General features: G+C 34.0%; 3 protein-coding genes across 3 annotated transcripts; all 3 read right to left on the bottom strand.

The window, feature by feature from the left end:
- Positions 1–492: 492 nt before the first annotated feature.
- Positions 493–2,456, bottom strand: LOC130724715 (WAT1-related protein At1g25270-like). Its single transcript, XM_057576007.1, has 6 exons — positions 2,138–2,456; positions 1,916–2,032; positions 1,566–1,803; positions 1,259–1,417; positions 1,003–1,154; positions 493–899 (listed from the first exon to the last, which is right to left on the bottom strand). The coding sequence occupies exons 1-6, from the start codon at positions 2,392–2,394 to the stop codon at positions 593–595; spliced, it is 1,230 nt and encodes a 409-aa protein (XP_057431990.1). The 5' UTR covers positions 2,395–2,456; the 3' UTR covers positions 493–592.
- A 7,792-nt stretch (positions 2,457–10,248) lies between these two features.
- LOC130723582 (WAT1-related protein At1g68170-like) lies at positions 10,249–14,399 on the bottom strand. The gene is made up of 6 exons (XM_057574689.1): positions 13,802–14,399; positions 13,479–13,541; positions 11,731–11,847; positions 11,224–11,638; positions 10,982–11,133; positions 10,249–10,880 (listed from the first exon to the last, which is right to left on the bottom strand). The coding sequence occupies exons 1-6, from the start codon at positions 13,996–13,998 to the stop codon at positions 10,604–10,606; spliced, it is 1,221 nt and encodes a 406-aa protein (XP_057430672.1). The 5' UTR covers positions 13,999–14,399; the 3' UTR covers positions 10,249–10,603.
- Positions 14,400–17,023: 2,624 nt separating this feature from the next.
- On the bottom strand, positions 17,024–18,185 carry LOC130723601 (uncharacterized). Its single transcript, XM_057574704.1, has 2 exons — positions 17,901–18,185; positions 17,024–17,333 (listed from the first exon to the last, which is right to left on the bottom strand). Exons 1-2 carry the CDS (start codon positions 18,039–18,041, stop codon positions 17,178–17,180), a joined length of 297 nt encoding a protein of 98 aa, XP_057430687.1. The 5' UTR covers positions 18,042–18,185; the 3' UTR covers positions 17,024–17,177.
- Positions 18,186–22,462: the final 4,277 nt, after the last annotated feature.

Raw genomic sequence — 22,462 nt, 5'->3', positions numbered from 1 at the left:
GAGAGAGAAAATTCAATTTTAAAATTAAATAAGTTTGGGTAAGCAAAATTAGACCGGTAACCATTACTTTAATTGTCTTGAAGGAGAGATAATTAGAGTTTTTTTGTCCAAAAAAAATGTGTTAAGTTAAGTGTTAACTTAATCTTTTTCAAAATCTTGTGGGAGTAAGTTAGCGAACCCTATTAAAAAGAGTAATTTAATTGATATACATGTCGTTGACAATGTACATTAAAAGTTTTTAAGTATTCTTAACAAAATTGACGTCTTTGTGAGGGGTAACTAAATTGTGTTGCAATTGACCATATATATTAAGGAAACAAAACCATTTTAATGACTCTTTAGTGACTTAGTTGACTTGGTATATACCCAACGTCCATGTTAGTTATATGGAATGTAGAACTCAATTTGTCCTTGCACACATGCAAAATCTTGTGAGTTATAAAGTATATACACTTTTATAATACTATTTTTTTAATGTTCCTTCATCTCGCTTTCTTTCGTTTATTACATAAAGAATTGTAGAAAAATAATGAACAAATTAAACCAAGGTGAAGAAGATATGTGGTCCAGTGTCCATCATCACCCTCTACGGCTATACACATTCACTGTTATTATTTGCACTTTTTACATCACCTGAAGATGTTTCTTTTATGTTATTTTCTATGTCTTGTCCTTCTTGCACACTTTTTGATGAGGTACCATCATCCTTGCTAACAATAATATTGCTCTCACAACGGTTGTTGCTGCAGTTAATATTATCATTATCTGTTGTGGTGGGCGTCACAACAACCTCAATTTTTTCAATTTCTAGATCTGGAGAAGTCACATTTTTCATTTCTTTGCTCTTGCCCCACAGCACCATGTATAATCCAATCATAATTAGCACCGCTCCAATTGCACTGAAAAAATGTTTCAAAAATCAAACCATGAATATCTAAGTTGACACATGATTAAATTATCATACTACAATTACGTTAATGTTTTTTATGTGTATATATATACCTTCCTAAGTAGAGGTTCTCATCCAACATCAAGGAACTAAGAATGGCCACAAGCACAAGCATCACGGGATTGAAACTAGATGCATACAATGGACCTTTCTTCATCACACACCATGCAATTACAACAACCATTAATCCAGAGGCCACAATTCCCTGCAACAATAACACACCAATGAACATGAGCACAGGGTACATGAAAAACTTTTTAAATTAAACCAATATTCTAATCTCTAATTATTTTTGTAATTAGCACATACCGAGTATGCTGCAGCTAGAAGCCTAATACTCCATCCCAACCTCCACTGACTCCAATCCTTCTCAACACAAAGGGCAAAAACAGTTGCTTGTGCTGCCCCCATTAATGACATTAGAGCTGTACTTGAGTAATGGCTTGGATATTCTTTGCTCATCTTAGCCTGTAGTGTCATGTAATAGTGATAAATGAAAAGATAACCACAAATTAAACTAAAATCAAAGTTTAAAATGACGGTGTTAATGTGTTATGTTATATATATATATATATATATATATATATATATATATATATATATATATGCTAATTACCTGAATGATAAGCCATAATGAGTAACAGAAGCAACTTGCAAGACCACAAAAAATACCAAGCAATTTACTATCTGAGTGGATTACTGTATCCTTTTTATGCAGGATGTTAATGTGGAAGGGCCAAATGTCAAGTTCCACACCTTTCAGAAAGGTTAACATCATTGCCCCCCCAATTCCTGTTAATGTTCCTAAAACCTTAGCCTTGCCTGCTTCCTTGTGAAAATTTAATTTTTCAAACCTGAAATGGTAATTTGAAAGCAAGTTACATAAAGAAACAAAGCCAAAAGATATTAATTGAACATTGAATAGCTCCTTTGAAATGATGAAAAAGTGATGATGGAGCAAAGTACCCGCATGCGACAGCCAGAATAAAAGTGACTCCAGGAATGAGATTGAAGACGGCTGAAGCAAATGTTGCTGAAATTAATCTCAGTGACTCGAAGTAAAGGTTTTGGAACAAACTTCCTCTGTTATATTATTACACAATCATGTGAAAAAAGTGTTAAAATTGAACTTACAAAATATTAAACACAATTACTTAGCAATAAGTGATCACATAAAAATATATATACCCAAATAGGCCACAGAAAAATGACATGAAGAGCACCCTCCAAGTGAGTTTTGGTCTGTTTTTCCTTTCAAGAATAAGAGCAAGTGGTACCGTGCAAGCAGCGGCGAAAATGAGACGGTAAGCCGTGATAATTCTTACTGTCATTCCATCGTTGATGGCAAGTTTATAGATGACATTCATGGTAGAGAAAGCAATCTGCACAGTCAACATCATGAGGGCTGGCTTCAACCCTTGCATTTTCTTCATTATATCTTCCATTTTGTGTTTTACACTCTTTCAGCTGCTAGCAGATATGTATATATATGTATGTCTGTCACAAATAGCTAGCTGCGCTGCTGCATGCAGAAGAATGTGGAAGCTAAGTTGCTGAATGTGGCAAGTACTATATATAAAGGAATGGAATGAATATAGCATGCAGCTGCAGGGTATAGTGATGTCCAAATTCAACGTTATAGAAAGTTAGCTAGTCAATTTGTTGCAACATGATGCGCGTCTTACAAGCTAGACATTCAGCCTTTGATTAATAGATTAATGAATTAATAATTAACCAGGACTAAAAAAGTTTGCCTAAAACCTCAAATTTGGTAGGTACTACAGTCTACCTCAAATTACACTACATACACAGTGTACTGTTTGGTGCCATTACTTTGCTGAGTGCTTCAGTTATTTTCTTCTTTTTTCTAACTTTCCAGTAAAAAAAGAATTTCTTGGTAAGTTGTACCTATTTTATGGATGGGGTTCAAAATATAAATATTTATGAGAGCCATTAGAAAGCGTAATGCAAGCGCATAGAAAGAAATGGTGTCTTTTATATTTCGTAGTGCGATAATGCAAGTACTGCTGGTCGTGTCGAGATTGTGTGTTTCATGCACAAGTACGTTTTCAGCACCCAGATTTTATGTTAAATGTTGAAAATTACATGAGCACACAAACCCGAGCAATGTACATAAAAATATTGTTGAAAGAATACTTAATTATTTAATGTGATTATAATCATCTCAGAATCTTAAGATGATTAGTCTTGTGATTATCGACTATCACAATCATCGGAGGATGGTTAGTCTAAATGTTCAACAAATAAATTAAAGTATGAAATTTGTACTAATCTACACGAGAGTGAGAAACATTTGTCAAATGAACACATAGAAAAAGCGCATTTTTCATAATTGCAATGTATATATAGTTCAGTGGGATGCGACCACACGTTGGAGTTCAAAGTGGAAATATATACTTCTTCCTCTAACTTAGTTTTATTTTGTTTTATTTGACTCTAGTTGTCTCTCATCCAATAATTTAATTCCCTCTAGCTTTTTTTAAATAAACACGGGAAACCTGATTTGTTGTTTGTTATCTTCAATCCATGACTCAACCTGAGCTAACAGCTAGCCTCAGCTAGCGTTCAGCACGTACGTCACACGATTCTGTAATTTTTTTTCTTCTAGAAAGACAGATATTTAAGTTCTCATTACATGAGCTAGAGTTAAATAACTTCCCGGTATAGTAGGGGTGGCCTGACTATTGTCCATTGTCGGATTAAAGTTTAGACTTTAGAGAGCATCATCTATTTTAGGAAATATCAGCATTTAGTCCTTGACGCAGGTTGAGCTCTAGTGATTTTGCTAAGTGACTTCATCGGTCTAACATGGCAGTGGCATGTCTTTAATTAATGCAAGTGGCCTATCATTTTAAATATAATTTTTTAATTAAAATTTTATTTTCACTTATATAACTATATAATAAAATAAAATAAAATTATTAATTAAACATAAAATAAAAAATTACAAAAATTATAATTTTCTTTATTCCTAACTTCTAATTAATGTCTTATATTCTTCTTTTCCCTCATCTTGTTTGTCTTCATCCCGCAAAAAAGATCATGAAAATTTCCAAAATCTAAAAACTTCTGCTCTTCTTTGCATGAGAGTGATTCTTTAGACATTAATATGTTGTTGGAGTCCCTTATTTTGTCTTGCATACAAGAGCTGTGTTGTCAGGCATTATTGATACCTCTACTAGTTCGTAGCATGTCTCATTCCATCATATTCAGAGAGAACGTGTGTGCTGATAAGCTAGCATCTTTGGGTTTGCATTTCATGATGGCTTTACAAAATTATTCCTTGCCTCCAGCCGAGTTGAATTCGTTCCTAGTTTATGACCATCATTGTGTTGAAATAGTGTAATTTCTTTTGTTTGTTCATTTTTAATTTAATTGCATTTGTTCAACAAAAAATATAGCTCTACTTATTTGTATATGCTAATGAGATAAACTTATTTAATACATAGCTCTACTTTATTTAAAAAAAATTATAAACTAAATATTTATTCTAATTATAATGTTTCAAAAAAACATAATTAAAATGAGTTATAAAAATCGCTACTAACCTAACCCAATATTGCATTTGAATATTTGATGACTGGGCAGATAGCCAAATAGGCATATAATCAGTTGGGTCAATGAACAAAAGTGTATCCATCAAGTATAGAGGATGCCATTCAAATTTCAACTAAGGGGGCTCTCTAAGGCTGCGCTGTGGGGCTGTGGTCAGCCTTTTTTTCTTGTACGCTTTGGACTTTTTTGTTTCTTTCGGCGGCGTCATATCCCAATTATTTTCTTCTCCAAACACACTGTCTTTGAAGTTTGAACGCATAATAGTTATAATTGTCCCCCAAAAAAAAAACACATAATAGTTATAGTATTAGGTTCCCATAGTTTATGCATTTTTTGAAAAAAAAAAAATGTGTGTGGGAGATAAAGGCACACACACTATTAACTATTAAGTGTACTAGAAGAGTAGCTAGTGGGCGAAGGGAACGAAAGAATTTGTTAGGTGAAGAGTAAGAGTTCAAATTCTGGTGAAGAAATTAATTTACTAACAATTAACATTTACCTATCAAAAAACAACTCAAATAGTAACTAGTGTTTAATTCGAGTACGTATACGGAGAAATCCTCTAATTTCATGCGTAATTTTAACTTTTTTTAAATTACAAATTTAATTCATAAACGCAAATGTTGAATTAAAAATCATGATTCATGATTAAGTGTACGTAACCAAAAGTCATGATTGGCATATTAGATGGTATGATTTTCTTATCACAAGATTTAGCTTAATTCATGACGTATAGTAAGGGAAAGAGAGGGGAGGTGGGGAAGGATGTGGGGTTGTGACACCCCGATGGGCGGTGATTGTGGAGGTTGGCGGTGTCTGGAAAGAGGGAAAACCACCAAGAGTACAAGGGACATAGAGCTCTATAAATAGGAGAATCTGATTCAGAAAAAGGGTTCTCAACTCAACTCTCAAAAAACTCACTAAAAAGCTCACATGTCCGCATCAAAGAGACTCAACGAGCCTAACGTGATCATGAAGGAGTATGTTGCTGAGCCAGCCATTTATGTTTCATGCCTTTAAGTGTTTTAAGCTTGTCATTTCTTCACTTTTGCTTTTCTGTCGATTTCTTTCTGTCTAATGTAATTAGTTGTTTTTCGACTTATTTGATGTACCCTTTGGTTTGTTTAATGCAATTTGAAATTCAGTACCTTTTAAACTTGCAAGTCCATTAACTTATCGATTTCACTCTTGACACACGGTTGTCGAGTTGTCTAGCTTTCACACGCAACACTTTGGCAAGACGTTTTCCCAAAAGGGCCCTTAATTTGCAAAATTCTTAACTTCTTAAACTTTTTCCAATCGAATTTAGAGAATGTTTGTTTGCTAAATATCACTGTAAACAGGTACATCGGAAAATAAAACAAAGCAACGAAAACTACAAGACTAACAACCCAATTTCCCATGTCTTTCTGCTGAATATGAATTGCTAGCTCGCTCGATGTATTATCGACTATTTCCTCGATACCACCTCAGTTATTGTATGATCGAGAGTTCGATAAAGTGCAATATGAGTTCTAATTTTGAACGCAAGGAAATGTCTACTACTTGCACTTAAAAAGCCACATATAGGATAAAAGAACAAATTTCATTATCATTATTGAATTGAATAAAATTAACAGGAAAGTCTAATGATAAAAATAAACCAAAAAATAAAATACTTTTACAAATTTCATATATATATATATATATATATAATTTCAAAAAGGTGTAATTAAGCTCTGAGAGTAAATGATGGCCGTACAATAACGTAAGTTGTTTGGAAGTTCAAGAACATCAAATCTGTTATTTTTTGGGCGATAGACGAGCTCTTCTGCATGCATTAGGACATCACCATTGTCAAACATGTACGTTGGAAACCAAAAGGGGAAAGGCAAGTCGTAAGGTTGAATATCTTTCCTGTAACTAATGTCAAGCAATTTAACCCAAGACCCATCAACTCTAAATTTCTTCATCTGCCAAATCATAAAATGTTCTCTATTGTCAGTGTGCGAAACACATAGACACTCACCCAAAACTCCAAGTTCTGGCTGACGTAACTCGTGATAAGGTATATCGGTTGGTAACGACAAATTCACACACTTCTCTTTATTCAAATCAAATGAAATAATTATGTGTTCTCTTTCCCCGACCATAATTATGCCTTCTGTTTCCCTCATATCAATTTCGCGAAAGACTACCCAATTAAGAGTCTCCTTCAAGTAAACTCCATATCCCAGTAGAATATTAAGTTGTGAGAAAGAATAAGATTCAACTTCTCTCCAATTTTTGTCACCCATACTTAAAACAAAAATCTGGTTTGTTTGTAGGACTAACATTGCTATCTTATAAGCGTCGCTCACATGATCATAGCCAAATCCACAACAAATTGATTCAGCATGTTTACGTGTAAATGGCATCTTGAGCCACTTTTTTGACGTTGACCTTGTGGCGGGATTACAAAAACTAACACATCCGTAGTCGTCACAAAAGAAAGGATCAAGAGTTCTATATCCAAACAAACATATTAACCCATTGCAGGATCCTATTACCATGTGTATGTCTTCCAAATTGGAGTTGAAGAACTGTAATTCTTTTGTGATGGTTAAAGGAGGGGTTTCGAGCAAGGATTTGACCGGAAAAGATGCGAAGTCGTTATCTGAACCCGGCATCACGTGGCGGCTTGATATGTAGAGAACGTGTGGGTTGTCATTTAGAGTAGAGCATTGACAAAGATGCCGCTTCACGAAGTGAGTGTTAGAGATGAGAAAGTTCAATGATTTGCATACAATTTTGAATCGCATCAAGGACTTCACTGGGAGATATAAGAGGATCTCCGTGATAAGTTCGTCAGGAATCGACGGTAACTCAACATCGAGTTGATTATGACCGGGTTGCATTTTGCGACCTGCAAGAAACAACAATGGCAAATTTGTGAGTTGATAATGGCAATAATGGGGGAATCAAATTCTATATATTATCCAATTATGAATTTTTTTTAAAAGTTATAATGAGCTATGATTTTTTAAATTTTAAAACCAGATATTCCAATTATGATCCTACTTGATATCATTCTTTTTTTGATAATGTACTTGATATCATTCTAATATAACATATTGCAATCTAATCTATTTTTTTTTTCGGTTGGAGCAATCTAATCTATTAAGTACTATATATCAAAAGCAAATATTATAAAGAGGGACTGTGTTATGAGGTGCGATTCTCTTATTTTTAAAGCTCCTATGATTAAATTTTATAAAAAAATCAGATAATATTTTTCTCTACAAATTCTTATTGAGACTTTTAAATATACGAAATTATTTGATTTGATATCTCATTGAGTTATTAACTTTATTAAAGCAAATATGAAAGGTCGTATGCCATGGTTTTTTAACAAAGAAATGGCTAGAAAAACTTGATTTTTCCGGACACCGCCAACCTCCACAATCACCGCCCATCGGGGTATCACAACCCCACATCCTTCCCCACCTCCCCTCTCTTTCCCTTACTATACGTTATGAATTAAGCTAAATCTTGTGATAAGAAAATCATACCATCTAATATGCCAATCATGACTTTTGGTTACGTACACTTAATCATGAATCATGATTTTTAATTCAACATTTGCGTTTATGAATTAAATTTGTAATTTAAAAAAAGTTAAAATTACGCATGAAATTAGAGGATTTCTCCGTATATGTACTCGAAAGAGGAGGGGAAAGAGAAATATAAATCAAAATTTTAATAACTAAACCAATGTGAATAACCTACATCTGACTAAAATTACAACATGCACTGGCGGCCACATGCGATGGTGTCATAGATCATTATTCCAAATAATTTTTCAGAAAAAAAAGATATGAATTTTTTTATAAACCAATTTTGATTAATCACAATAAGTGAGACACCAAAAACATATTTGATTCACTAAAAAAATTAAAAATGAAAGAAGAGGATATTTGGTTCATTGTTAAGGTTGTAGGGCCAATTGGGGCTACTCGGCAAGGAGTTTGGGCTACCTTTAATTTCAGAGAATTTAAGCTTGCTGTGAAATGTTAATAATAGAATTTCATCATGCAGACAATGACTTGTTTTTATTGGATACCCTGCGGGATTGTTAGAATGGGCTCAGGCCTACCAGTCTTCAGTTTCTGGGTTTGGCCCAAGAATCAATCAATAAGATGCTTTGGCAAAAAAAGATAAAGCTTCTAGAAAATAAATTTCTTTTTTTGTCAACTACTATACATATTTTTTTTATGAAAATCTTAAATTGTCATTATCTAACTTCAGTTAAAAATACCGCCCCACCCAATAACCTTACACCAAAACGTTACTACATCCATTTTCGGATTGCAATTGGGTAAATGGTCACATTAGTCCCTGGATGTTCGCACCGACTTCAGAATCGTCCCTGAATGAATTTTATTAGGCTCGCGGTCCCCAGATGTGGCAAAAAATAGTCATATTAGTCCCTGACGTTAAAATCCCCTAACGTCCGTTAACCCAATTAATAAAAGTCAACATTATATTTCTAATTTTTTTTCACTTTGGTCCCTTTCTTCTTTCTTCCACCCTCTTCACCCCCTTCTTCCATCATTTTCACCAAAACCCACCCCCATCATGCTTCAGAAACCCAGAATGTAAACCCACAATCTTCACTTCCTTCATCTTCATCTTGTTCATCTTCACTTTATTCATCTTCATCCCCTTCTTCCATCATCTTCACCAAAAACTCCTCCCCTTCTTCATCAACTCATTCCCCTTTTTTTTTTCTTTTTTTTCATATCATCATCATCAACACTCTTCTTCTCCTTCTTCAACCAACCATGCCCAAACCTTCTCTCCAAGATTTAACACAAACCCAACTCAGATTTAACACCAAATTTACCCTCCTTCTCTCCCAAGTTGGGTTTGTGAGTAACATTAAAATATTAGACGATGTATGGGTTGTTTCACTGTTACAATTCACCCTAACATGTGGAGCTCAATCAATAATTAAAATCAAAAACTGCCTTGAGCTTCTTCACTTCACAAAACCCAGATCTGCTTCTTCTCTTCTCCACCCACAAAACCCATTTTCTCTTCAAAACATATTCTCTGCATCAACTCTCTCCTCGACTTCCCAGGCTCAACCACAGCCACCGAGCAGGACCTCGTCCACATCTGTGTGTCTCTCGCTCTCTCTATGTCTCTCTCTCTGCTTTGTGCCCGGGTTTTGATTTTGGTTCTGGTGACGGTGTCGCCGGCGAGTTCTCCGGTTGAGAGTAGGATCTGGGTTGCAGGTTTGAAGATCAGGGAGGTGACCTCGTCCATATATATGTTTTGCAGCGTGAGAGGAATCAGTTGAGGGAGGTAGAGGTGGAGGAACTGGTTGACCATGGCGGAGGCGGAGAAGCCTGAAGTGTTGGAGGCTGTGTTGAAGGAAGCTGTGGATTTACTAGCAAACCAGATCTGAATTTGTTTTTGCTTTTCTTTAGAGTAACATTGAATTTGCTTCACGGGTAGAGAGAGAACAAAATCTGGATTGTGGCCGGTGGGAACAAGAGAATGCGGCGGCAATGTTGTTAGGGTCGGAAACCCAAAACGTAAACCCACAAACCCAACTTTCTGGGTTTCTGAAGCATGATGGGGGGTGGATTTTGGTGAAAATGATGGAAGAAGAGGGTGAAGAGGGTGGAAGAAAGAAGAAAGGGACCAAAGTGAAAGAAAATTAGAAAGATAATGTTAACTTTTATTAATTGGGTTAACGGACGTTAGGGGATTTTAACGTTAGGGACTAATATGACTATTTTTTTCCACATCTGGGGACCGCAAGCCTAATAAAATTCATCCAGGGACGATTCTGAAGTCAGTGCGAACATCCAGGGACCAATGTGACCATTTACCCGATTGCAATTCAATACTCACATTGTTGTTTCAAGATTCTGTTTTTTTAGCGAGTTTGTATTTCAAAGTTTAAAATAAAAACAGCAGCATGTTTGTTCGATTTGAAAAAGATGATGGCGTTTTATCCATTGTGCTATATCACTATATATCACTAGAAGTTAGACTGTTAATTGAGTATTAGACATCAATTATGAGAAATTTTTTCTTCTTCTCCTGCTAGTATTCCCTGATTGTGTTGTGTGCATGTGAACTTTTATCTTGTCCATCTGGTGAATCTTCATTATCCCTAACAACTTGCACACCATTATCTTGGCTACTAAGATTGCTTTTATCTTCTACTACTCCAGACCTGACCACTATTTCCACTGCATCATTGGATTCATGGTGGGGACTTTGCGTCGTCGGCACTAATTGATTCCTTTTCTTCATCTCTTCGCTTTTCCCCCATAATACTGCGTATAAGCCACAAACAATCAACACTGCTCCAATGATGCTGAAATCAACACACAAATTGCATGTTAATACATTAAGCAAATCAAATTAACCACTTTTCCTACATATAAATTATTAGAATCGATTCAAATTTATATATACCATCCAAGGTGTAGCTGCTCATTCAACATGGTAGAACCAGCAATGACGACCATGACTAGCATTAGAGGGCTAAAAACTGAGACGAATAAAGGGCCTCTCATCCGTACACACCATGAAATCACAACCACCATTGCTCCAGAGACCACCATACCCTGCAGATTTACATGCATCAATTAAGTTAATTTCATGATTAATACATTCCAACCTAACCATTAATAATCGATATCTGTTAATACACATACCGAATAAGCAACCGTTAGAAGCCTAACATTCCAACCTAACCTCCACTGACTCCAATCCCTCTCAACACAAAGAGCAAACACAACAGATATGATTGACCCCCAAAATGACATCAACGCGGTGCTTGAGTAATGAGTTGGGTATTTTTCACTCATCTTTGTCTGAATAATAAGCCAGAGTGCATAAGAGATGCCACTAGCCAGGGCACATAGGGAACCCAAGAGAGTCTTACCACCGGTGGTGCTAGCTTGTGAGTGTTGTGCCCCGTTAGGATAATGTAAAAGGTTAATGTGAAAGGAACCCATTTTGATATCAATGCCTTTAACAAAAGTGAGTACCATTGCCCCGCCAATTCCAGTTAATGTGCCTACTATCTTAGCCTTCCCTGCTGCCGTTCTCAAATTTAATTTTTCCAAACTGAGAGTACATATTATAAATAAATAAATTACATTGTGAAAAATGGGGAAAATTAATGAGAAATAGAAACAAAAGAAGTGAGGTTTACTTACCCGAAGGAAACGGCCATGATAAAGGTTATGGCTGGTACTAGGTTGGACATGGCCGATGCAAATGTCGCTGATGTTAAAGCCAAAGCCTCTAAGTAGAAGTTTTGAGCTAATGATCCTCTACATAGTAAATAAACATATAATCAATTCGAAACAACCGATCTCTAATGTTACACATAATGTTATTTTTTTCCACAATTATAACAATATGAATTTTCACATAAATGTTTCATATAATATTAACGTTCACTTATTCAATTAAAATATGTGCATGTAAAGACATATGCTCCCGAAGCCAAAATATTCTGAGTACCACAAAATCAAGAATAATTATAACTTCACATCTCATTTTTAAAGTGTGGAGAGTTGGAAGAAGAGAGAGATAGGAAGAAAGAAGAGAGAAAGTAAAGATGTGATAGGTGATTTGATTGATAGAGAAAAGAAAAATAGATATAAAATGAAGGTGAAAAAATAGTGGAGAAATGTGTAAATATCATAACTCGCCAATCAAGGCACTAAAATTTAGGCTGCTAACCAAAATTTGAAATCCTATCCTATAGTACGATTTTCGAAACAAATGTCACCCCCCATTCTATGTCGATTTACATAAGTTTTCTCTCTCATAATATAATTAGTAGGTAGATGATGTCTTTTTTATATTTTATGATTTAAATATTAAATAATTTCATTTTTTTGAAAATAATTAATACGGTCTTTAATAGTTATTAATAACATTAAAATAAATAACAAAAGTCAATTGTCACTTTTTCAAAAATAACTACAGTATTAATTTGATATTTTATGGTTTTTAATGAAATTAGAATAATTAATAAAAGTCATTGAGACTTTTCTACCATAAGGGCGTATGCTGAAAAAAAAAGTTTTTAATGACTATGATTAATTTTTACTTAACAAAGTAAAAAATTGATATATAGATATATATAATAGTTTTAAATGATTGATTTAAAAATTAACTAAAAAAAATTTTATTTCAGATTTTCGAATATACATGAAATATTAAAATAATTTTGGCATGAGATTCAAAACATAACAAATTAGGAAAAAAAAGGAATTAGAATTTAACTAGAATTAGAAAAATAAAACTTAAATATGTGTATACGTATGAAAAACAGAAAAATGAAAGAGAAAATATGAAAAAGTTTGATATATGCTGATAAAGTACTCTTATTCCATCCGTGCATAGTGCGAAATCAATACTAGTTATATATATAAAACCAATAAAATAATGAGTTTAATGGATATGCACTGACAGTGTAAAATAGTTTTACACAGTCATCCAATCAAAGCATGCCACATAGGAGAGATAATTACATTTGACTTTAATTTTAATTAAAAGAATAAGATATTTTCTGATTTGGCGGAATTCAATTGGATGTCTGTGTAAAACTATTTTACACTGTCAGTGCATATCCATTAAACTCTAAAATAAGAACAATAAATTATTGTTTTATTTTTTCACAATTAATGAAAGAGTTTTGTTGACCTCGAGAAACGAAGTTCCTGAGAACTTGCCGCGACTTAAGAAACATCGAGACAAAAATGGTTTTTGATGTTGAAACTCCAGAAAGATCACGTTCATATAGCTAACAACAATTACAAACGAAATGGTCTAGAAAGAGAAAAGCTTGCATGCTTAATTAGGAGAAACTATGTGGACAGCATAAGTGACCACCACATGTTACAAAAAATTGACACTTCATTTAATATACATGGTGACGTTAATAACATACCCAAACAAACCGCAGAGAAATGATTGAAACAGTATTGTCCAAGTCATCTTTGTCCTCTTCTTCCTGCCAATAAAAATAATTTCAGTTCAGATTCTAGCTAGCTCAATCTTCAAGTGAGTTTCACTATTACTATCAATTGTTTTTGCCATAGCTTCAATAATATAATTTTCCACTTTAATTTTCTCTAGTACTAGCAATTAATTTAAATGCATATGAATAGCAGCACCAATTAACATTCAAAAGCAAAACAAATCATCCTTCATTAATCACAAAATCATCTTAAATATCATGAGATTAATCAATGAAGGAATGGAATAATTAACCTTTCAAGAATGAAAGCAAGAGGAGCTATGAAAGCAGTTGCGAAGATAAAGCGGTAGGCAACAACCACCCTCAAACTCATGCCATTGTTAACGGCAAGCTTGTAGAGAACATTGACACCAGCAAATGCTATCTGCACCAACACCATCAACAACGCAGGCTTCAAACCTTGCACTACATTGCATATACCCTTCATCATCGATCTCTAGTTTAATTAGTACTAGTTGGTAGTATCCAAAAGGTTATATATAAAAATAAAATAAAAATCAATTGAGACAGTGTTATAAATTTTAAAGAAGAGGTAGAGAAATGAAGGGTCTTGTTAAGGAGAAAAGGGAAGGAGTGAAGGAGGGATATTTATGTATGAGGAAATGAGGAATGCAGATTTCCAAAGGTGAAATTAAAGCGGCAGTGTTTGGTTGTTCTCCCACGTCATCCCTCTACGTTGGAACTGTCAATACCACATGCTTTCAATTCCTATTTGACACGTGCGAATTGGGTCTTCGTGGGTCATTCTCATCATAGCCTCTTTGCATGAATTGAATTTGAATGAATCGATCTCACTCACTCATCACTTTCCTGAGTTCTCCCCTTAATTCCCTTCGGCACCTCTTCTACTCCTTAACTAAACAACTCCATCAAATGTTCTGACTTCTGAGTGAGAATGTATATTTTCTTTTGTTATGGATATGTTCTGGATGTGATTGAATATCTATTCCAATAAATATTTTTTCCAGTTATGTGTATTTTTTTTCTGGCACAGAGATATTATTTAAAAAATTAAGAAAAATAATAGAAATTTCATATTTAAGAAATTTCATGTTTTGGATTAATGAATAACTTTAACTATAAACAAAATCATATTTATTCAGTTGAGATATTTTTCGTGAAACATTTATTAATTCCTGTTTTCTCTCGTTTATTTGAAAAGGCAAAGTGAGAATTGAATATTGAATATTAATACATATATCAATAATTTAATAGTACTAATATTTTGTCATGGCATCTATGCATGAATGTGTAAATGTGTATACATGCTCGCGCGGCACCTGAGGAGTACGTTCTCGAAAAGCAATGCTAGTTTTTTTTTTGTTTTCAGTGAAGAAAAGCAGTTCTAGTGATGGCTTATAAGTTAGACTAACATCATCATGCCTTGTTTTTTTTTTTTTTTTTTCATTTTATTAGTATTTCTTTTAATGTGAGTGTGTCGTGTTCAGCTGAATGTGTACCGTAGTCCGTAGAATAGAATTCAAGAAGCAAATGCCATTTTGGATGTTGATAACTTAAGTAGTAGCACTACAATTTTATTATCCGATTAAATCGCACACCAAACCAGAAAGTTACAGAAGAAAGGTTCATTTTATTATTTCTTTTAGTGGGATCTAGGAATTTCATTAATTAATTAATTTCTTTAGAAAATCAAAATGACTTTCTTTTTACATGCAGCTTCCAACGTGCTTCCAGGTGGAATATCGGTGTGTTAATTAAATATCATTGGAAACTAGCTAGAAAGACATAAATGGAGAAAATGAAGTGACTTGAATTGGAAAGGTTTGTCTAATGGTATATAGCTGGCTATTCTTAACATTTAGTGCGCATATTGACCCTTCGATTTTGCGATTCCGTGTAAGCTTATACTCTCTCTGGTCCTATTTATAAGTATGAAAGAGAAGAGAAATCTTGGTCCTTTTTATAAGAACCAAATGAAAGTTTGAACTATATTAATGATTTTTTTCCAATGATGCTCTTATTAATTCTAACTTGTAAAATGTGTCTCATTAATTATTCTCTCTCTTTTTCACTTTCCAACACTAATAATAAAGGGTAATTTTGGAAGTTTATTTTGATTCAAGACATATTTAATGCATTTTATCAAGTTTAACTAGATTTCTTAAACTATGTGAATTTTTTTTTGTTGCTTATAAATAGGACTGGAGGGAGTACCATCCACTGCCAATTTACCTTCATCAAGACTAAGTGCGGCTTATCACAAAAGGGTGTACACTCTCCGGTCACATATATAAGCAAAAAACACTTTTTAGGTTTAATGACTAAATACATTCATTAAATGAATGAACCTAAAAAGTGTTATTTGCTTATATATGTGACCGGAGGGTGTAAGTTTGATCAACCAATCATATTTTATTGTGTATATATTGGTAAGATTTCGAGCACATACGAATTGGGAAAATGAAGGTACAGAAATTAAATTATTGTAGGGAGAATGACTGATAAAAAACTGTATTGATATAAGAGGCGACGATGCCGGCCAATTCGCTTTGTTTTAAAGCAAGTTGAGTTGAGTTGGTCCGCCAAAAGAATATGTATTAAAAAAACTAACTCATCCCCATTAGTGACCGGTTGGTGGATTGAGTCCATAATAAAAAATAAATTGGGCTAATGTTGTGGATTGTTCGGTTGGCCCAATGAAACCCGCCCAAAAAAATAAAAAAGATGAATAGTGTAATCAAACTACAACAATACTTGTAATATTTAAAAAAATGTCATGTGAAGATTATCCACATATGCCAGGAGCATATTGCTTACTGTGAAACCATAAGTAAAGCCAGCAAATAGAGAATACATGTGTTTTACTCACATAACTCTTCAAATGAGTCTATCACGAGTAGTGACAATAGCAGAGCGAGAGTTTTGATGACTCATAATGAAGACCTACATTCACAAGCTCTAGGAAAAGAAAAAGACCCGTTTGGACACATCTCAAATAAGCTTTTATGGATGTTACGGAATAAAAGCTTCAAAGGGTGAAACATTAACCCCTAATGAAGAGAATCGAAAGAGACAGGGACATAGTGAACTCATGATGGGCAGCGAACGGGCAAGAAAGCTAGGGTGAACCAAATAGCTGCAAGCGAGCACAACGACAGTCATGAGAGAGGACGAACAGGCGATCGACAATTTATTTAATTTTTACCACAGAAAATATGTAATTAGATAATCGATCACAAGCTCTCTATTCCTACAAACATATATACTTTGTCCATTAAAGTTGCGTCATGTTATAGTTGGAATGTATGAGTCCTTGCATTTATAAATTGCTCAATACATTTTTTTATTTGATGTGTAATTTTTTATTCTCACTTAAATTCTTGAATATCGAAACATGAGTGAATTCAAATGTGATTTTGTTTAGAGTAACAAATATCAATGCATTAAAAATTAAATTAATTAATTGGCTTAAAAATTCCAACAAGTAAACAATATTAAATCCAAATAATCAATTTCCTTAATAAATTAATGAATAATCTTTGAGCACAAATTGGAAAAGAAACACTATTGTAATTGAGGTAGTATTAGATTGAATGCACATTTTTTAGGTTGAAACTAAGAACGTTTGCACATTCTCAATTCTCAGCCTTAATTATCAGCGGGTTTCTCTTCTTCAGGCTTTGCCTCCTCTGTCTCGGATTTCTCTTCAACATTGGCTTCAACCTGCACCTCCTCAGTCTCGGGTTTCTTCTCCTCTTCATTCTTGGCCTCACCTTGCTCTGCTACTGCTTCAGTTTCTCCATTCTGAAAACATACATTACATACAAATATAGTCGTTAATTAGGAGAATCTTATAAGGAGTTCAAAAAAAAAAACTAAACTTGATAAAACATGACAAATTACACGCATTCTGTTTAGCTAAAGTTGTTATTGACTTTTTTACGACCACAATGGGGTGTAATTTCATACTAGTTGAAATACGCAACACAATGAGTGTTTTTTTTTTATTTTCATTTTCACTAAAAAATATAGCTGAAAAACACATTTGAATAAAAAAATTAAAATAATTTATTTGAAAACATTTACGGGCCAAGAATTGTTATTTTCAAAGCAAAACAAATGAACATACTTTTCAAAACAAACATTTTTTTGTGTTAATCTTTAAATTTGAGAATGAAAATAGTTTCCAAAAATAAAAATGAAATTGGGAAAAACATAATCTCATGCATGATCAATTTTAAAAACCAAAAGAATATTCACATAAACTTTTATCCAAAGCTGATTCTGACATGCATTAGAATCAATTGTAAATCAAAGCATACAATACATTGCAAATGTATGATCTCGTGTTAATTAGTAATAACAATATACCTCATTGAGCAAGTTGCCTAGAGTCTCCTCCTCGGCCTTGGTGTTCTCTTGCTGCTCAACCTTAACCTCCTCAGTGACGGCGGGTTCAGGTGCCGGGGCATCACCCTCGTTGGTCTTGGGGTTGCTAGCACAGTTGCCCATGTTAAATGATTATTAATTTGATTGAAATACAAAACGTGGGAGAACTAACCAAGTTCTGTTCTTGATTTGTTCTCCCTCGGAATTACTGAGGTTAATGATGATATGATAAGAGTTAGAGCAAGCAAGGAATGTTTTGCTACTTAATTCCAATTGGATTTTATAAGGGTCCTTTGGCTTTTCTTTTTGCGGCTAGGAAAGTTTTCAGGAGGCCAACGGTTGCAATTAGTTTAATTCCTTGCTTATATTTAGTAAATGCTATTCAATTTTCATTTTGAAATCAAACTAATTAGAACCTAACAGCTGTGTGAACTGTGATTATTGGCAATCACAGGCTGGGCTTGAGTGTCAATCAACCAATCCTTTGGTTTCATTACATAAATGAAAATTAATTGAAACGTTTTATATATAGAAAACGGATTCTATGGTTTGTGTCCATTATTATGCCAGATATTATTTCAATGTATGCTCTCTGTAAATCATGTTTTCTTTCCAATTTGCCAACTATCTATGATCTAACCCCTTGTGGTGAAGGTTTTTTTTTTTGGGTCAAATATGCTGATTCATTGAGGGCCGAGGGCCCACAAATGTTTTTTAAAATAAAATAAAAAACTAATTAGTCAAAAAAAATTGCATTGAAGATAGAATTTTTTTTTATAAATTTAGTGTAGGTGGTGCAGATAGTAAAAAGGGGGTGAAAATAGCAACCGTCTTTAGCAATTGGATGGAAACCTAACGGCAAGACCCAATTTTCACAATTTGAAACATGAGGGAGAAAATTCGTTCATTTTAAACATGGGGGAGAGACTTTGCAAAAAAGTAAAAGATGAGGGAGCAAATGTGCAATTAAGCCTAAATTAATAATTGTTATAATTATATTTAATTAATAAAAATATGAAGAAAAAAAAATTAAGATTATGTTTTTAAGACGATAAATAATTTTAACTAAATAAAAATATTTAAAGTTGTAACTATTTTAATATTAATATCATATAGCTAACGATGTGCAAATAAAAGTATGTTAAAAGTAAATGAATTATACAAGTATGCATTTTTATGTCATTTTACAATTTTAGCTAGTTTTACTAAATACCTTTTTTCAATTAGGTAGCTTTTCAACTTTTCGCTTCCATCTAGCTTTTTAGCTTTCAACTAACTTATAAGCTTTCAACTAGCTTTTCAACTTCCAGTTAACTTATCAACTTGACATGTCAAACACACCCATAGTGCATATTTGTTTCTTCATAAGTGATAGGAGCAAGACGACCAAAAGCAAAGAATTATGGTGATAAATCTAACATAAATTTCAAGGACCAAGGTATATTTACCAAGTGTAACTCAAGGTTTCCTTTGGCATTTTTTGCACTGGTGACCACAATTCTCAATTTAGAGCTTATCACAAATAGAAAAATGAAGGGGAAAAACAAATAGAACAATAAACCATTTTGAATTTAATACACACACATGCACAGTTAGTGTAAACATTTTACACACTATAAGAGCATCTTCAATGCTAGTTCTTAGTTCTTAATTCTTAGTTCTTGGTTCTTAGCACTATTCATGTGGGCCCGAACTGCCACATGTGCTTAAGCAACTCTTTGTAGATTTTGCTCCAACCATGAATTATTAGTTCTTAGTTCTTAACATTATTCATCCGGTCCCACAATACCATTATATTAATATTTTTTATTTTCATATAATCTTGATTTATATTTGAATACTAATTCAATACTTAAATTAAATGAATGAGAGAGAAAAAAAATTAATTTTTTATGCTAAGAACTCAAAAAGTAAAACTCATTATATAAGAAGAACTCAGTTCTTATTTTTAAGAACTAAGAACTCCACGTCATCTTCTCCAATGGTTAAGAATTCAGTTCTTAGTTCTTAACTCAAAAATAAGAACTAAGAACCTTGTATTGGAGATGCTCTAACATCTAATAAGATTTCAATTTTGTGCACGACGTACTCTAATTTATGAAAGTAGTTTTACTGAATTAAATGATGTAAAAGATAAAACAATTTACCAAAAAAAAAAAACAATTTAACAACATAATTTTGCTTTCAGGCGAAAGCTAGTTCGTCACAAAATCATTGGTTCAATAGGAAAAATTTGTCAAATGATCACAGAAGTAGTTTGCGAAACTGGAGGTCGGAGATGTAAACAGCAAGCATTATGTATTAGCTCTGAAGGTAATGGAATATCATGTGCACTGGTAGTTCTAAATTAAGTTCTAGTCTTTCCTGCCAATGAATTCTTCCTTGATTTTACCGGTGAAGAGTGTGCTTCATTTTTGTGAGGATGATAATGAAAGGAGTCCAAGATGATATGGCACTGGTGATTTTTTTTTATAAGCCAAAGAATATATTGAAATGAAGTACAAGAGGTACTTCAACCCAATACAAAAGAGAAGAAGAAAAAAGAAAAGACAAATAGGGAAAATACTAACAGGCATAATACAACCATATAATAATCTATCACAATAACCCGAATATTCAGCAGGAAGTTTCCAAGAATCATGTGCACACAAGGAATATGTGTCTCCCCACAAGCCAAATTCCATGATGATGATCCGGTGGGGAATACATTATACATGCTCCATTGGTCATAGAAATAGCACCCTTGACTAATATAATACACCACCACCAAACTTGTGCCACTTAAACACATTCTGTCATTAAATTGCATTAGCTATACGAAACCAGTAACCTTCACGTTACCACCCTTGAATCCGTAGGTAACCCGTATTGCCCCTTTCATCCTCAAAGTGACTGAATACACATGCCCGAGTTCTGTTGCCACTCGAACCAAGAATAGTTGAATCCGTCCACTTTTGCTCTCAGTCACTTCCATGCTTTCAGTTGTGCCAATTCCAAAACCTGACTGTCGTTAAATTCTGCCCCATTGAAGATTGCTTTGTTTCGAGCGAGCCAAACAGTCCACAAAATCGCCATACAAATAACATACCCCCTACTCGTCGTGCTTTGTTTATGCCAATGGTTGGGAATTGCATGAACTGATCCCGCAATGTAGGTAACAGTGATGACACCACCCCAAGCCAAGCAGAGCGCACATACCAGATAGAACATGTTGCATCGCATAGAAGAAATAAGCGTTTGGAAGACTCCTCCTCCAACCCACATAGAGGGCATAAGGATTCATCTCTGCTCACTATAATGCGCCTCTTTCGAAGATTATCCCTTGTTTGGAGCTGTCCCGCAGCCGACGCCACATAAAAGCTCTAATATTTGATGGAGCTGGAGCTCTACGTGACTGGACATTGAGTGAAGCATGGGGATCGTGCATCAATACAAACAAGTGACTCAAAGTTGAGTAATCTTCGTACTATGCTATCTTCTCGAATTAGGGATCCAATTGCTTCTCTTTATGTTATAATGTTGGAAATATCTCTTTATGTATATGGGGCAGACAAATTTTTTGTCAACTATCTGCAAGAAAGTGCACCTAACTGCAACATTCACTACAATAGTACATACATGCTTTTCTGGGTCGTTTTTTCAAGACGCTAGAAAGGTTCATAAAAAAAGAGGTGAGGTCATTGCTCTGACCTCTTGTAGCTGGAACCAGATATCTAAGGATGGGCAATTTTTCAGAGAAGCACTAGAACCCTTGCTCCCGAAGGAGGATTCAATTTCCAATGTGTATCAGGACATAAGGACCATCATGAAGACACTTAACGGGACCGTGCCACAGCTCTACTGCACGCACAGACAAAGGAAGCAGAATTAACTTACCTCAGAAGTACAAATCCAGTACTTGAGATCCTACTTAGAAAAAAACTTAAGATCCTACCCTACTGTGTGTGAATTTAGTTTTAACAGCATGCATCTTTAGAGAAATTACTCTTTTAAATATTGTTTGGCATTACTCAAAATATTGAGCAACTTATTACTTTTGCTTAAGAAGATATTATTTCTCGAAAGTTGCAATGGATACAAGTTCCCCCACGACATTCCAATCTTCTCTCCATTACATTCATATCTTTACTCTTAGATGGAACTAATACAATAACACTAACTATTATTTCATTTGTTTATTATTTATTAGCTCTTAATTTTTTCCCCCTTTTCCTACAAAGTACAAACCGCCTTCACTTTTTTCACCAATTCTTCCCTTAATTTCTCCGTGTATTTGTTCCTTGTTTCAATTTCAGCTCCTCAAATTTCAATAATTTATCTTTTAGCCAAACGCACACACATATATGCAAGTTCTTTTACTAGTCCCTTTTGTTTTGGTCCCCTAAGGTTGCAATGTTGCCTCCGCCACTGAAATTCAGCAACCTTTTAAATATGAATTCCATCAGTGATTACAGAAGGATCCAACTAAGCAACAACTTGGAAACTCATGTCTGAGTAATTGATTTAGGTTTTGTTCTCTTTCCATGGGAGGAATCAAAGCTTCA

Source organism: Lotus japonicus, chromosome 6 (assembly GCF_012489685.1).
Source record: "Lotus japonicus ecotype B-129 chromosome 6, LjGifu_v1.2".
Classification (NCBI taxonomy): domain Eukaryota; kingdom Viridiplantae; phylum Streptophyta; class Magnoliopsida; order Fabales; family Fabaceae; genus Lotus; species Lotus japonicus.
The sequence above is the reverse complement of the archived record's forward strand: the minus strand, read 5'-3'. Positions and strand labels throughout refer to the sequence as shown.

Excerpts from the sequence above, each read along its gene's own strand:
- LOC130724715 (XM_057576007.1), bottom strand. The coding sequence starts at position 2,394 with ATGGAAGATATAATGAAGAAAATGCAAGGGTTGAAGCCAGCCCTCATG. Across the intron at positions 1,155-1,258 it reads TTCTAGCTGCAGCATACTCG|GGAATTGTGGCCTCTGGATT; the intron begins GTATGTGCTAAT and ends TTATTGTTGCAG. Across the intron at positions 900-1,002 it reads GAGAACCTCTACTTAGGAAG|TGCAATTGGAGCGGTGCTAA; the intron begins GTATATATATAC and ends ACATTTTTTCAG.
- LOC130723582 (XM_057574689.1), bottom strand. The coding sequence starts at position 13,998 with ATGATGAAGGGTATATGCAATGTAGTGCAAGGTTTGAAGCCTGCGTTG. Across the intron at positions 11,848-13,478 it reads TTTCTCTGCGGTTTGTTTGG|AGGATCATTAGCTCAAAACT; the intron begins GTATGTTATTAA and ends TTTACTATGTAG. Across the intron at positions 11,134-11,223 it reads TTCTAACGGTTGCTTATTCG|GGTATGGTGGTCTCTGGAGC; the intron begins GTATGTGTATTA and ends GTAAATCTGCAG.
- LOC130723601 (XM_057574704.1), bottom strand. The coding sequence starts at position 18,041 with ATGGGCAACTGTGCTAGCAACCCCAAGACCAACGAGGGTGATGCCCCG. Across the intron at positions 17,334-17,900 it reads TAGGCAACTTGCTCAATGAG|AATGGAGAAACTGAAGCAGT; the intron begins GTATATTGTTAT and ends GTATGTTTTCAG.